This window comes from Sinocyclocheilus rhinocerous, unplaced genomic scaffold, assembly GCF_001515625.1.
Source record: "Sinocyclocheilus rhinocerous isolate Xijiao unplaced genomic scaffold, SAMN03320098_v1.1 scaffold372, whole genome shotgun sequence".
NCBI classification, from domain to species: Eukaryota; Metazoa; Chordata; class Actinopteri; order Cypriniformes; family Cyprinidae; genus Sinocyclocheilus; species Sinocyclocheilus rhinocerous.
The window spans coordinates 263,941-278,786 of record NW_015626057.1 but is presented as its reverse complement, the minus strand read 5'-3'; the positions used below and the strand labels follow the sequence as shown (position 1 = coordinate 278,786).

The 14,846-nt window shown below is 39.6% G+C and overlaps 1 protein-coding gene across 1 annotated transcript in view; it reads left to right on the top strand.

Moving 5' to 3' along the window:
• Nucleotides 1–1,186: 1,186 nt before the first annotated feature.
• The window catches only part of rars2 (arginyl-tRNA synthetase 2, mitochondrial), a 19,714-nt gene continuing 6,054 nt past the window's right edge, over nucleotides 1,187–14,846 (top strand). Inside the window, exons 1-11 of the mRNA XM_016514618.1 lie at nucleotides 1,187–1,276; nucleotides 1,362–1,435; nucleotides 2,463–2,565; nucleotides 2,834–2,917; nucleotides 3,421–3,567; nucleotides 4,943–5,101; nucleotides 7,554–7,660; nucleotides 8,458–8,553; nucleotides 8,635–8,695; nucleotides 10,001–10,077; nucleotides 14,166–14,290. Coding sequence (XP_016370104.1) covers nucleotides 1,241–1,276; nucleotides 1,362–1,435; nucleotides 2,463–2,565; nucleotides 2,834–2,917; nucleotides 3,421–3,567; nucleotides 4,943–5,101; nucleotides 7,554–7,660; nucleotides 8,458–8,553; nucleotides 8,635–8,695; nucleotides 10,001–10,077; nucleotides 14,166–14,290 — 1,069 coding nt within the window. The 5' untranslated portion in view covers nucleotides 1,187–1,240. The remainder of the gene's footprint in view (nucleotides 1,277–1,361; nucleotides 1,436–2,462; nucleotides 2,566–2,833; nucleotides 2,918–3,420; nucleotides 3,568–4,942; nucleotides 5,102–7,553; nucleotides 7,661–8,457; nucleotides 8,554–8,634; nucleotides 8,696–10,000; nucleotides 10,078–14,165; nucleotides 14,291–14,846) is intronic.

Here is a 14,846-nt window from a genome sequence, read left to right as displayed (position 1 = left end):
TAAATCATATACTTGACACATTATAGGGAAGCATAACACGGGTCTATGTGATGTCTGTTTAATAGAGGAGACAGTGGAGCATGTTATGAAGATATGTAAGGCATGTGAAAGATAAAGGAGGATTCTTAAGGAAGAATTACAACAAGCATTAGGGTACCAGGAATTCACAATAACCCGCTTATAATGACGGTCCAAATTCAGGAAAACTAATAAATGCAGTCATGAGATTATTAGTAGAGCCTGGCTCATTCTCTTCACACTCCAGCACAGTAGGTGGCGGTATGCGCCTCTGGAGTTGGTTCGCAACCCGCAGTAAACTCAGAAGAAGAAGAAGAGGAGAGTGTGGAGGAGTCAAAACAGAAACACTGACAAATATAGGGGGAGAAGGTTGCCATAGTGAGGTGTGGTGTGGTGATTTTAATGCACACAATACATTATGGGGTAGTAAGCACACAGATCATAATGGAAGAGCAGTGGAAGAACTCTTAGAAATGAACAATCTAGTGTGCATTAATGATGGGAGTTATACTAGGTTGGATATAGAATTTTTTTTTTTTTTTTTGAGAATTAGCATTTCCCTTGATATCAGCGCCTCACACTCCATCCCAGTAGGTGGCGGAATATGCACCAAAAGCTGGTTTGCCAACCGCCATTAAACATCATAAGAAGAAGAAGAAGGAGTCAAAACAAGTATTAAAGCAAGTAGGGTAGGAATTAGGAACAGGAGAGAGGAAACTGTGTTGACTACACTGTGCTCTAAATAAAACATTACAGATGGTATGGAAACAGCAGTCTGGTCTGTGTGATGAATCAGTGGAGCATGTGTAATTCTACAGTGTAGGAAATGCAAGACAAATAGTGCAGAAACTTACTTTAAAATCTACCCTAAGTATGACGGAAAGAGCTCAGGTTAGAGAATTGTTAGTTTTTTTAAGGGACTGGGCTTTAGTATAGGATTTTTTTTATTTTTTATTATTATTTGCTCCTATTCCCCCTTTTTCCTCATCTCATCTTCTAGAATAGACTAAACCTACTGATTGATCCACACTCCGGAACAGATGGTGCATGCCAACCGCTTTAAAAACTAAAGAAGAGGAGAGTTTGGGAGCCTTGGTCCATTTGAGATATAGGTGGCGGTAATGCACTTATAAGTCTGCGATCCGCCGTAAAGCAAGAAGAAGAAGTTTGGGAGCCTGGTGACTTGTATTTTGACATCGCGTCGCGTGCTGCGGCGAGACTCATGGCGTGTTTCTTCAGGAGGCGCGTGGCGCTGCAGGTACAGACAGCAGAGCTTACACACACACACACACACACACACACACACACTCTCACACGGGGTGATCGCTCTTCTTGTGTTGCAGCTTGCAGAGGTGTGTGGACTGTCTGAAGATGTGTTCATACCGCTCATCTCTGCAGTGCGGGTGTCAAAGAAGCAGTAAGAGCTACACTCAAACACCTGCTCACCGAATAAACTAGTGATGCAAAGTCCGATTCTTTTCTGCGAACCGGTTCTTTTCGGACAGTTCGGCTCATTGAACCGGTTCAAAACGCCGATTCATCGGTCCCTTTTTCCTCGCATTACAAGTAACGATAATTACGTAATTACTGTCAGAATGATGCATTTCTATAGCGGAGGCGTTTCCTTCAGCCCCAGGCTTATTCAGTTCACTTTCTGTGTGAAAGGGCCTTTACAGGTGCCAAAAACATAACCTTTGGATTTTTTGTTATTCAAAATACAAATAAGCAAGCCCAGCCCAGGTGACAAAAAGTACCGCAAAAGTAACACAATACATTACTTTCCATACAAAGTAACGCAGTGACTAACTTTTTTATGGAGTAATGCAATATTGTAATGTGTTATTTTTGAAAGCAACTTTCCCCAACACTGCTTATTATCACCGAGTTACGCGGCGCGTGTGTGTGTGTGTTGCTGTGTGTGTGTGTATTGTTGTTGTTGTTGTGTGTGTGTTTGTTTGTGTGTGTGAGTGAGTGAGTGAGTATGTGTGGTTGTTGTGTATGTATGTGTGGTTGTTGTTGTTGGGTTGTGTGTGTGTGTGTTATGTATGTGTGTTGTTTTGTGTGTTGTTGTGTGTTGAGTGAGTGAGTGTGTGTGTGTGTGTGTGTGTGTGTGTGTACTGGTTTATATATCCTGGTGGGGACTTAAACCTGACTACACACAGACTCATGGGGACTCGTGTCACGGTGGGGACCTAAATTGTGGACCCCACGGGTACAAAAGCTTATAAATCATACAGAATTAAGTTTTTTGAAAATCTAAAAATGCAGAAAGTTTCCTGTGAGGGGTAGGTTTAGGGGTAGGGTTGGTGTAGGGCAATAGAATATACGGTCTGTACAGTAGAAAAACCATTACGCCTATGGAGAGTCCCCACAAGGATAGCTGACCAGACATGTGTGTGAGTGTGTGTGTTGTGTGTTTGTGACTGTGGTCTTTGTCGTCTCAGGTCTGCCGCTGATCTGTGTGTGTCGGTGAACAGTCTGCTGCAGAACGGAGCTGTTGCTGCTGGTGGAGACCTGCAGAGCAAAACACAAGCCCTGGTCAGTCAGGTGAGCCGATGCTGTGCATGAAGACCGGAGTAGAGCGCTAGAGCTCAGACAAGATATCTACTGAAGAATTAAACGCTAGGCAGAAATGCAAACAATGCGAGCATTTATTAAGCTTGCCGTTACAGATGTGACACCTCAAGCTACATCTGTTTTGATGCGCTCATTGGATGTTTTCGTGAATGAGGACTCTCTTGCTCTCTTTTATTGCTCTTTTGGATGTGTGTGTTTCTGTGATCGTCTGAAGAAGGGTTTCTGCTCTCTGCTCCAGATGAAGCGGGATGCTGTCGTGGAGGAGGTCTCCGCCGGTCGAGGAGTGATTCTCTTCAGATTAAACAAGCTGATCCTGGCACAGGTGAACAGACGCTTTGCTGCAGGGCTTCTTTACTCGTACACAGGAGTACACAGAAAGCTGCACGCACATAGTTCTCCATCCAGAGTCATTGTTCATGTGTATAATGACTTTAACCCTGGCTGCAGGACACATTGTGTAGACATGTTACAGTAATATGCAGCACAAAAGCAGTGTTAAGTCGCTGGGGTATATTTGTATATTAAGATAAGATCATGTTCCATGAAGATATTTTGTACATTTCCTACCGTAAATATATCAAAACTTAATTTTTGATTAGTAATATGCATTGCTAAGAACTTCATTTGAACAACTTTAAAGATGATTTTTCTCAATATTTAGATTTTTTTGCACCCTCAGATTCCAGATTTTCAAATAGTTGTATCTCAGCCAAATATTGTCCTATCTTTCAGCTGATATATGCATCATATATATACATAAATCCGTTTCACTGTGACTTTAGTCTCTAATTGAAGTGTCACACTCTCTGTTGTCTGCTGCTTCAGAAGCTCTTAGAGCAGCTGCATTCAGAGCCGGATGTGTTCGGCGTGAAGAGTGAACTTCTGCATCATCTTCAGGGAGGAAGGACACTGGTGGAGTTCAGGTGTGTTCAGTCATGTGAGCGGCACAGAGGCCTGCAGGGAGAACCGTCCGCTTCCCATCGGTTTAAGCCAAGAATATTTAGATCACCTGTCAAAACAGAGCAAACAACAGCGATGTTTGGGCGCTTGTGATGCATAAACAGCACCTGCTGCGGGGACTTTCTAAAATCCTTAACATGACTTAATGTACCAAGATCAAAATCAGTATATACATACATTTGCAATCAAAATTATTCAACCCCCGAGAGACTGTGATACTTTACAAATGTAAGCTTTTCTGAAGATCCAGAGTTTTTAAAATCGCATCTATAACAGTTCAGTGGCATATTAAAAGTGACAACGTCAATATATAATGAGTTATTTTTGAGCTATAGGATTTCTTTGTAATGCAGCTGTCATAATTATTCAACCCCTCGTCAGTGCTGCTGTTTCTAAGTCACTTATTTGTATGGTAGGGTAAAAACAAACAAAAGAAGTCTTTGGAAACTCTTTAACAAGACCTAATTTGCTTGAGCTGTTACACATACTGTACATAAACATGGCCAAGTCAAAAGAGCTCTAGGGCCACAGAGAATAAATAGTTTTGTTCAATTAGACAGTAAATGCAAAAAAGCCACTCGCCCAGTTTCTCTTGCTCCAAATTAAAGGGCACAACATAATAAAACAATTTTAAAGATAATATCATCTGGCTTTTAGCAATGATTATTTATTATAATTATTTTATATGATTTATATTATTATTACACCCTTAATCCATTACACGAGCCAGTTTAGTTTAATAATAATTAAGCTTTTATTTTAATAATATGATATGCAATATAAATAAGTCTTAAGTCGCTGGGGTATATTTGTAGCAATAGCCAACAATACATTGTATGGGTCAAAATTATAGATTTTTCTTTTATGCCAAAAATCATTAGGATATTAAGTAAAGATCATGTTCCATGAAGATATTTTGTAAATTTCCTACCGTAAATATATCAAAACTTAATTTTTGATTAGTAATATGCATTGCTAAGAACTTCATTTGAACAACTTTAAAGATGATTTTCTCAATATTTAGATTTTTTTGCACCCTCAGATTCCAGATTTTCAAATAGTTGTATCTCAGCCAAATATTGTCCTATCCTAACAAACCATACATCAATGGAAGCTTATTTATTCTGCTCTCAGATGATGCATGAATCTCAATTTTAAAAATTTGACCCTTATGACTGGTTTTGTGCTCCAGGGTCATGTGTGTGTATATATATATATATATATATATATATATCAACTATATAAACTAACATCATAAGTTTCACTTGCACTGATATGGCAAGATGTTTTCGTTTAGTTGCCCTCTTTCATGGATAGATCGTTTAATCTTGCTGCATTGGGACTAGCATGCACTCAGATCTGTTTGTTTTGCCGCTGTGGGCTGCAGGTGTATGTTCAGGTGAACCGCGAGGCCGAGCGCGATGAGAGCGTACGTTCAGCCGCTGCAGAGTTCTTCAGACGTCTGGAGCAGAGTGAAGATCAGGCCCTGGCGCTCTGGAGACAGTTTCGTGAGATCACGGTGGACCAATATAAACGCATCTATCAGGTAAAATCAGTTCTTATTCATGAGGGATTTATGTGTTCATATCTGGGAGTGCCTGCACTCAAAACTAGAGCTGCGTTTGAGGAACTGCATGCAGTTTTGTTTTGCACGTTTTTAAAATCACATTTAGGATTTCTTATGCACACGTAAAAAGACCCACGCTCTCTGATTTCACATCAACATGAGCATTTGACTGGATATTTGATATTGAACGTATTGCATGTCGACTTGTCTTAAGTCTCTCTCAGATAATGCTGTAAACTGAGCAGGAAGCCCGGTCTAGTCATACGTTACTTTAATATTAAAGATTGAAATCAACGACAAACTCTTAAATCCAGTTTATTTTCATGTATAATATTCAACACTGTGTAAACGTATAAACTGAACTCCTTGAAAGAGTTAACAGAGGCTCTGAATGTGTCTGTCAAAATACTGAGCGTTACTCACGATAAAAGAAAAAGACATGTGACCCAGAAACACATTGCTAATGATGCAATTATATTTCTAATGTAATTATGTTTAAACTCTCTGCCGTAAAAGCCTGTTATTATGACGGCGGTATGTGAACATACAGAGTCTTAAAAAGTCTTAATTCACCCTTTCTCAAAGTAAGCCTTAAAAAGAGTCTTAAATTGACTGCATTAAATGTTGCATGCATTGCAAAAATGAGTATCTTCCTCAGATACCATTTTTGCCATATTGGAAAACAAGACAAAAATACTGTGTTCTTGGTATGATCCACGGAATCTATCAAGACCAGTCTCATGACAATAGACAAAAATCTTCAAAAGCTATTAGCATTTTTTGAAATTTCATTATAATTTTTGAGTACTGTCAGGCCATGGTCCCGAAGACACGTACCGAGTTTCGTAATGGTACGCCAACGCGTAAATATAGCAATTTTTTAAATAAAATAAAATACAGCATTTTACGGCAAAATTCAAAATGGCCGACATGGGAAAATTGGGTATCATTCGACTCAGTATGTTGCTCCGAATCTAAATTGACTTGTGATTTTTGGCCAAAGCATTCAAAAGCATTTTTCATATCTCCTAACCACTAGGTGGCGCTGCAGCATGTAGCCTCAGGGCATGGTTATCATAACACACACCAAGTTTGGTCTGAATACGGCAAAGCCTCATGTCTGATTTGGCAAGCTTGTCGTCGGAATTCGTTTGCGTGGATGAACCGTCTAAGACAAGTTCTAAAAAGTATGTTTTTTTGAACTATTAAAAATTGTGAAAAATCTTGACCTGTAGAATTTAAAGTTTGGAGTCTGTTTGACTCGGCATGTGCCAAGGAATCAGAGGAAAAAATAATTTTCCTTCTAGACCTCACGAACCGTTATAAGTTATTAGCATAAACACGAGTGAAAATTTGGACAAGTGGTGGCGCTAGAGAGTTTGAGTTAGAGACTCCAAACTTGCTGTGGTTAATGTTGAGACTGTCCTCTATCAATGTGCCAAATTTCACAACTTTCCCGCAAGCGGTTCTATGGGCTGCCATAAACTCAAGAGCAGGAGGAGGAAGAATGATAAGAAAACCTTCGGCGCTTGGCTCCTAAAAAACCAATAGTCTAGTTTTTTGTGGGCGGAGTCTATCTAGTGGCAGAAAATGACAGTTTTAAGTAGCAGTCTATGGAAGCTATGGAATAAAAGAATAAAAAAGGTAATTTTGAGTTTATATTTCAAAATTCAGACTTTTTTTCTCGCAATTCCGTGATTATACCTCACAATTCTGGGGAAAAAAGAAAAAAAAAATCAACTCGTCATTCTCTTTTTCTTTTTTCTCCCCTCGGCTCAGAATCATGAGTTTATATCCCACACTTCTGGCTTTTTCCCCCTCAGAATGGACAAACTCGAAATTGAGTAAAATCGAGTTACAAATCCGAACTAGGACATATAAACTCGAATTTGCGTGAAAAAAGTCAGAATTGTGAGATAAAATAGGTCAATGTTATGTAAAACATTATAGGTTTAAATAGTAGGCTATTTCTTGCTGTAACTGTAGGGCTAATACAATATGTCCCTTATGAACTGCATATGTGAATATTGTTTAAATCAAATGTATGCTTTAAAAGTAGGGTAATCATAGCAGGTTTCATCCATAGTCTGTCCGTTTAAACGTCTGCGTTTAGCTTCAAATGGTGTCTTTGATGACCGTATTCTATAAAAATGATTTGCATTCTGATTCTGGCATCCAAAAGCTCAACAATACATTTTTTTGTCTTATTCCATGGATTTTACCCGTTTCCGTCCACTTGTTCCCAGTGTTGTTCTGCCACCACAATAGATGCAGCTGCAAGTGACGTAACTGTGATGTCTACTCCAAATTGATCTATAGTCCAGCCCTAGTGTTACTGTACCTTTGAGACTTCAGTGTATGCTGTGATTGTGAGTGACGGAGGTTCATGCAGAGAGGCTCACAGCGTCTGACGGTGTCTGTGCTCTCTCAGCGTTTAGGAATTCACTTTGACCATTACTCTGGAGAGGCGTTTCATCACCATCAAACCCAGAGTGTGCTGGACGAGCTGATGAGCCAAGGACTCTTAAAGACCACCGAGTACGACACCACCTCTCATTCTGACAGTAATAAAACCTGGAGACATCTGAATAGCAGAAAGCCTTTCCTGCACACCAAAAACACACAGGCCTAAATTTGAGATTTCTGTATTTGAATTGCATATAAAATTTCCATTCATTTGGGTTACACAGTTTTAACATAAACAGTCTAGTAAACCTGAAGGAATAGTTCACCCAAAAATGAAAACGTATTCACCCTCAGTCCATCTGAGATCAGGATGAGTTTGTTTCTTCATCAGATTTGTAGAAATGTAGCATTGCATCAGTGTCTCAGCAGTGGATGCTCTGCAGTGAATGGGTGCCGTCAGAATGAGAGTCCAAACACTGATAAAAACATCACAATAATCCACAAGTAATCCACAGCACTCCAGTCCATCAGTTAACATCTGGAGAAGACAAAAGCTGAAACAAATCCAGCATTAAGACGCTTTTAACTAAAATACATTGAGTCTATAATCCATAATAACTCTTCCTCCAGTGAAAAAGTGTTCTGGTGTGAATCAGGAGAGAAATCTGCACAGATCAAGCAGCGTTTAAACAGCTCTAAACACATATGCGGCTGGATTTTGATGCGAGAGACAACAGCAGATGCACTTTTCCACTGGATTGATTATAGACTCAAACATGCAGCTTGTCACTTCAAATTGTAATTTTTGTGTGAGCTATTCCTTCAAAGGGCATATTTGTCAGTCAGACATCATGAAATGAGATTTCTGCAGTCTAAAGATCATGGCATAGTTTGCTTGTGGTAACTGACGGTGATTGGTTGTTGCGCAGGAAGGGCACGGCTGTGGTGGATCTGTCTGGAGCGGGCGATATGTCGTCTTACGCCACACTGGTGCGCAGTGATGGGACGTCTCTGTACATCACCAGGTGTGTCTCGCACCTCTCTGAGCCGCACATGCGCACCGAGTTCACAGAGTCGTGACACAAGTCATTTCTGTTTGCTTTCAGAGACGTCGCAGCAGCACTGGACAGGAAGCAGAGGTTCGGGTTTGATGAGATGATCTATGTGGTAAGAATCAGGGATGCCACAATATTCAATATAATATTGAACCTTTCGGTACGACATCCGCGGTTCAATACACACTTGTGAATTTCTGTGCATTTGTTTTTTCTCTCTGAATTGGCTCTGTCTGTGTGTGCCTGTGAGTCCCCGCTTATACGCCGGCCGAACATCTTCCCTTGTAATGACTTTAATGAGAAGCGTTTCTAAACCTGTTGATCAACAAAACGCAACATCAGTCGAGTGTTTGAAGTATCATGAAATGAGATTTCTGCAGTCTAAAGATCATGGCATAGTTTGCTTGTGGTAACTGACGGTGATTGGTTGTTGCGCAGGAAGGGCACGGCTGTGGTGGATCTGTCTGGAGCGGGCGATATGTCGTCTTACGCCACACTGGTGCGCAGTGATGGGACGTCTCTGTACATCACCAGGTGTGTCTCGCACCTCTCTGAGCCGCACATGCGCACCGAGTTCACAGAGTCGTGACACAAGTCATTTCTGTTTGCTTTCAGAGACGTCGCAGCAGCACTGGACAGGAAGCAGAGGTTCGGGTTTGATGAGATGATCTATGTGGTAAGAATCAGGGATGCCACAATATTCAATATAATATTGAACCTTTCGGTACGACATCCGCGGTTCAATACACACTTGTGAATTTCTGTGCATTTGTTTTTTCTCTCTGAATTGGCTCTGTGTGTGCCTGTGAGTCCCCGCTTATACGCCGGCCGAACATCTTCCCTTGTAATGACTTTAATGAGAAGTTTCTAAACCTGTTGATCAACAAAACGCAACATCAGTCGAGTGTTTGAAGTAACTCCCTTTTGTGATCTGATGTGGCACAGAATGAGGCAGAAAATATATTCTATACTGTAATGAAGTGACATTAGTGATTTCCTGGAGCGTCATCAGTTCTGTTACTTCTGTGATGCATATGTGGAGTTTCTGCGCGAGGGCACCCTCCAGCTTCCAGTATGAATGAAACAGACATTACATGTGTTTATTACACTCAATAATGGCCAATCCATCCTATTTTGGGTAAAAATAGGAAAAATAATACTTCTCTCAAAAGAAATTTGAAGTAGACATTTTTTTGGTAATTGTTTTAAAAATTGCATTTTAAATCTAAAAAAAAACAAACACTGATGTGCCAAGCCATCAGAACTGAACCGAAAACCGTGGTTAAAAACCAAGGTATGTATTGAACCGTGGGCTAACTGTATTGTTGCATCCCTAGTAAGAATCGTCTGAAATCACTGCTAAACCACACGACTCTTTGACCTTCTGCATCAGCTCTGTCCTCCTTCCCTCTTTAAGACAGATAAGAGTCAGACCGTCCACTTCCAGCAGCTCTTTCACATCCTGCAAACCATGGGACACCAGTGGGCAGAGAGGTACACACACACACTCACACACACACATGACATGCGCACACACACACACACACACACACTCACAGACACACATGACATGCGCACACACGCACACACACATGACACTCACATACACACACACTCTCACACTCTCACACACACTACACACACACACACACACACATATACATATATATATACATATACACCCCCAAGCGCCCTGCATACAGACGTTGCTGTAAAGTCAACATGAAATCGAAATGGACTCTTAATTACATGACTTAAACTTACATTTCTGGTCATTGCAATGATTTTGGAAGTAACTGTGTTTAAAAACGCGTAAAAATAACATGTTAAAACAATTAGTGAATTTAACGCAGCACCCCGTCCAGACCTGTCAGTCATCTTACACTGATGCAGCGCCTGATGAACATGATGCAGGACAACTGACTGTGTGATGAAGTCTTTTGGAATGCAGTTTATATGAGCCTACAATTCAAGATATGAGGACAAAAATGACCCTCTTATATTTATATCATATGATATAGTTTAGCAATATCACACCTGCAAGAGTGCTGCTTTTCACCAAGATCTGCACGACTGTAAATCTGATACTGATTTAATACAACAGTTCAATAAAGGAGTTAATATTGTGTACATTTAAGTCACAATATTGTCTGTTTTTCGCAGCGGTGATTCACAGTTTTGATGAATCCACAGGTTTGAATGAATCAAGTGATTCAGTGACTCATTCATAATGAGTCACTTGCTTCGTTTCTGAATGAATCAGCTGTTTGAATGATTATTGAAGCTTTAAGCTCTCACTGCAGTTTTTATCCAAAATAAAAGCTTGATGGTTTAACCCAGACACTTATTGTTTTTATTAATATTTTGAATCAGTTTTTAGTTTTATATTTTCCATTTTTATGTCAATTTTATTTGAAGTTTTAGTCATTTTGTTGTGTGTTATAGTAAATTTCATGTCTACATATGGGTTATTAACTTTTATTTTTCAACTTAATTTTTATTCTTCTCTTTTTAGGAACAAACTTTTGTTGCAGGTCAACATAGTTCACAAAATATGAACAATAAACAAATGTATTTAACAAACCATATACAAAAGGCATCGACTTAGGGGGAAAAAAATAAGAAAAAAATACATTAATGTCACCATATTAAAAACAATTGACAAAAGTATATTAATAAATTGATACTTGAATCCACTGAAGGGGAGTTTATTAACTTTTAAAAGATCAAATGATTCATCCAAAGTTTTGGTCAGCCGAACCTCTTAGATGTAAAATATTTTCTTGAGGTTCCCCTGAGATAGTAATTTAATATTTCAACACATTCACATGATCACATTTCTCTAAGTCATGTTTATGGTTCTTCATAATGTTTAATGGCTACATGCGTGTAAAAAGATAAGATATTGCATCTTTTTTAGTAAGCGTTTCATTTGTAGTTAAGTAGTAGTGTAATTTTTATATTTGTTTTTGTCGTAAACTTATATGTAGGGCTGCACAATTTGGCCAAAAGATTATACTGTATATTATTTGTTCACATATTGTGATTGCACTTTGAACTGCGATATGATGTTTAATTTCATATGAAAATGTCTCTCGTTGCTGCTGCTGAGACTCAAAGACTGTTCTGCTAATGGAAATTAGCCTCTTTACAAGAACCAACACTGCAATTACAATACAAATATTGATGTTTTAAATGATTCACTATCAAACGCTTTTATTCTGGCAGATTGTGCTGCAAACTTCTGCACACAAAAATGTTGTGAATGATGCAAATGTGAATGTAAATGAAGTGACCCTTGTGTTCCCGAATGCACCTTAAACTCACAGCGCCGGCAGAAATGCAATCTCCTAAAATAATCTCTTCTCTGTTATCTTGACCTGCCTACGGCTAACGGACGTTGAGTGTTATTGGAAAGTAGGTCTTTTTGCCACAACCTCCGCATTATCAAAACACTGATCAATACAGATGTTTGATGTGTGAAATGAAGTACTTCTCTTGCTAGGTTAATTTGATGATATTGTTGGAAACTCTTGGGTATCTTCAGCAGGACACTTTATTGAGAACTTGCTGTGTGGCACTGCAGTCATCAAATGTCTGATTAAGGCAGGCATACATTGTATTTTATAGGCATTCATAGAAGGGTCTTAGAGATGTTGACACAGTACAAGAACACGAGAACAAAAGACATGTAAACATTCACATGTAGTTAACGCTTAGTAGGAAGATCAGAGACTGGCAGAACCCCTTCCCTGGAAACTGTATTGAACCTACTCCGTAAATAGATGCCATCATGTTCACATTAAATGCCCAATACAAAGTAGATCACCTTAGTTTTTCATATCATGTTACGTCAGGGTGTAGGATCAGCAGATCTTAAACGGATGCTTAAATTTGTAATCCCACAATATTTAATAGTTTATTGTGATATCAAATGCCATGGGATGTGTACCTTAATCAGGGCTCGACACTAAGGATGGCCCGGGGCCAGCGTAAAACACTCGGGACAGTAGATGGTTTTGCCACTGCTGTGTCCTCACGAAAGTTTATCATTTGCACGTGTTTTTAAAGCTTTGCCAATTTAAACATTCAGTCGATTTAAAAGCATTAGAAGTGAAAAGCACACAAAGTGCAAGACGATGCAAAGACAACTCCACTCAGCACTCGTGTTCTTGCACGTGTTTTTAAAGCTTTGCCAATTTAAACATTCAGTCGATTTAAAAGCATTTAGAAGAAGTGAAAAGCACACAAAGTGCAAGACGATGCAAAGACAACTCCACTCAGCACTCGTGTTCAGTTTCTCTTTCGCGTCTTCTTGCGCTTGAACGGACAAATACATACATATTAGACCCATAAATTGTGCTTAAAGTGACCGTGCCTAATTTACCAACTGCTGTCGGTGTCCTTAATGTTAATTAAGCTTAACAATGATTAATCTATATATTTAATATATACAGTGAAGAATATGTTCATTAGTTTTTTTTTAATCTAATGAAAATGAATAAATGATTGTAAACAAAGTAAACAAGAAAATAAATCGCAACACAGATGTACGGTTGCTCTCGTGAAGCTACACACAGACTGTCACTGAAACATCCTCAGGTCCTTCAATACATTCTCTTCTAGTTCACTTCACTAAAAACCATTTTGCAATGCATGCTGTCAATCGAATATAAAAAACGTAATTGCACATTTTTCTGTAATTAATCATGATTCATCGCATATTAACATATATTTATATTGCCATCATTTCACATTGAATCCCCAAATTAGTGTAGAAACAACATAAAGATGGTATATTTTAAATAAGTTTAATGGCACCTTTACTAAACCTGTTATTAATGAAGGCCAGTATCGTTGATACCAGTAATGCTACAGATGTCTCTAATAAATGCATTTCCCCCTCAATTTTATCCATTAATTATAGCCATTCAACATTACAGTATAATTTAAAACTATTATTTTTAACAATTAATAGGTATTGAAAAACATAAGTTTTAATTTAAGTGAACTTAAAACAGTCTTCAGATAAACTATAAACTGTATGTAGATGAATCTTTATTCAAGCTGCAGAAGTGAATCAGTGAGCAGAGCAGTGAGTGATTTCCATCAGTGACAGACTGCACTATGTTTGACTTTAAAAGCAGCGCTGTCTCTTTAAAACCTGACACAGATGATGCGGATCTGACCCACATCCGGTTTTCTCCCAACTCTTTACGCTTATTTAGGACTTAATAACTCATTTAAGACCGCGCTCCTATAAGACGAGATCACTCGCCTAAAATGGGCGTTTGAATTGTGTGTTTTTGTCCGTTGTCTGAAGTGGCTTTCTGTGCGTGTGCACGTGTCAGACGCCTGTGTTCACAGAGAGCTGCTTCACAGTGTGCGCGCCGGTACCGAATTAACTTCTCTTTTGCGTCTTATCATGCTTGATAGCATGTTCATATAGTCTACTATAACACTAGACAAAGGATACCAGGAAAAAATGGTTGCTGCATTAAATGTGTTAATATTAATCACACAATTAACAAGTTCATTATGACAGCCCTAGTAATTACATAATGTGTGTGTGTGTGTGTCAGGTGTGTTCATGTGGCGTTCGGGCTGGTGCAGGGCATGAGCACACGCCGCGGGGAGGTGGTGTTCCTGGAGGACGTGCTGGAGGAGGCTCGCAGCAGGATGCTCAACAACATGAGGCAGTCCAGCAGTGAGAGAAAATACTTTCTGATTACCCTAACCATAACTGATCATCCCTAACCAGAGTATGTGAGCGGAGCGGTGTGATTTTGACTGGAGCGAGGAGCGGATTTTTTAAAAGTCGGAGCGTCGTGGTTTTCACTCGCTCCAAGAGTGCTCCACCACCGCTCCATCACGAGTACAATTCATGCAAACAGCCCATAATATAACTGCATATTTAGCAGGAATTCACAGGTTAAACTATGACAGCCCTAGTAATTACATAATGTGTGTGTGTGTGTGTCAGGTGTGTTCATGTGGCGTTCGGGCTGGTGCAGGGCATGAGCACACGCCGCGGGGAGGTGGTGTTCCTGGAGGACGTGCTGGAGGAGGCTCGCAGCAGGATGCTCAACAACATGAGGCAGTCCAGCAGTGAGAGAAAATACTTTCTGATTACCCTAACCATAACTGATCATCCCTAACCAGAGTATGTGAGCGGAGCGGAGTGGGAGCGGTGTGATTTTGACTGGAGCGAGGAGCGGATTTTTTAAAAGTCGGAGCGTCGTGGTTTTCACTCGCTCCAAGAG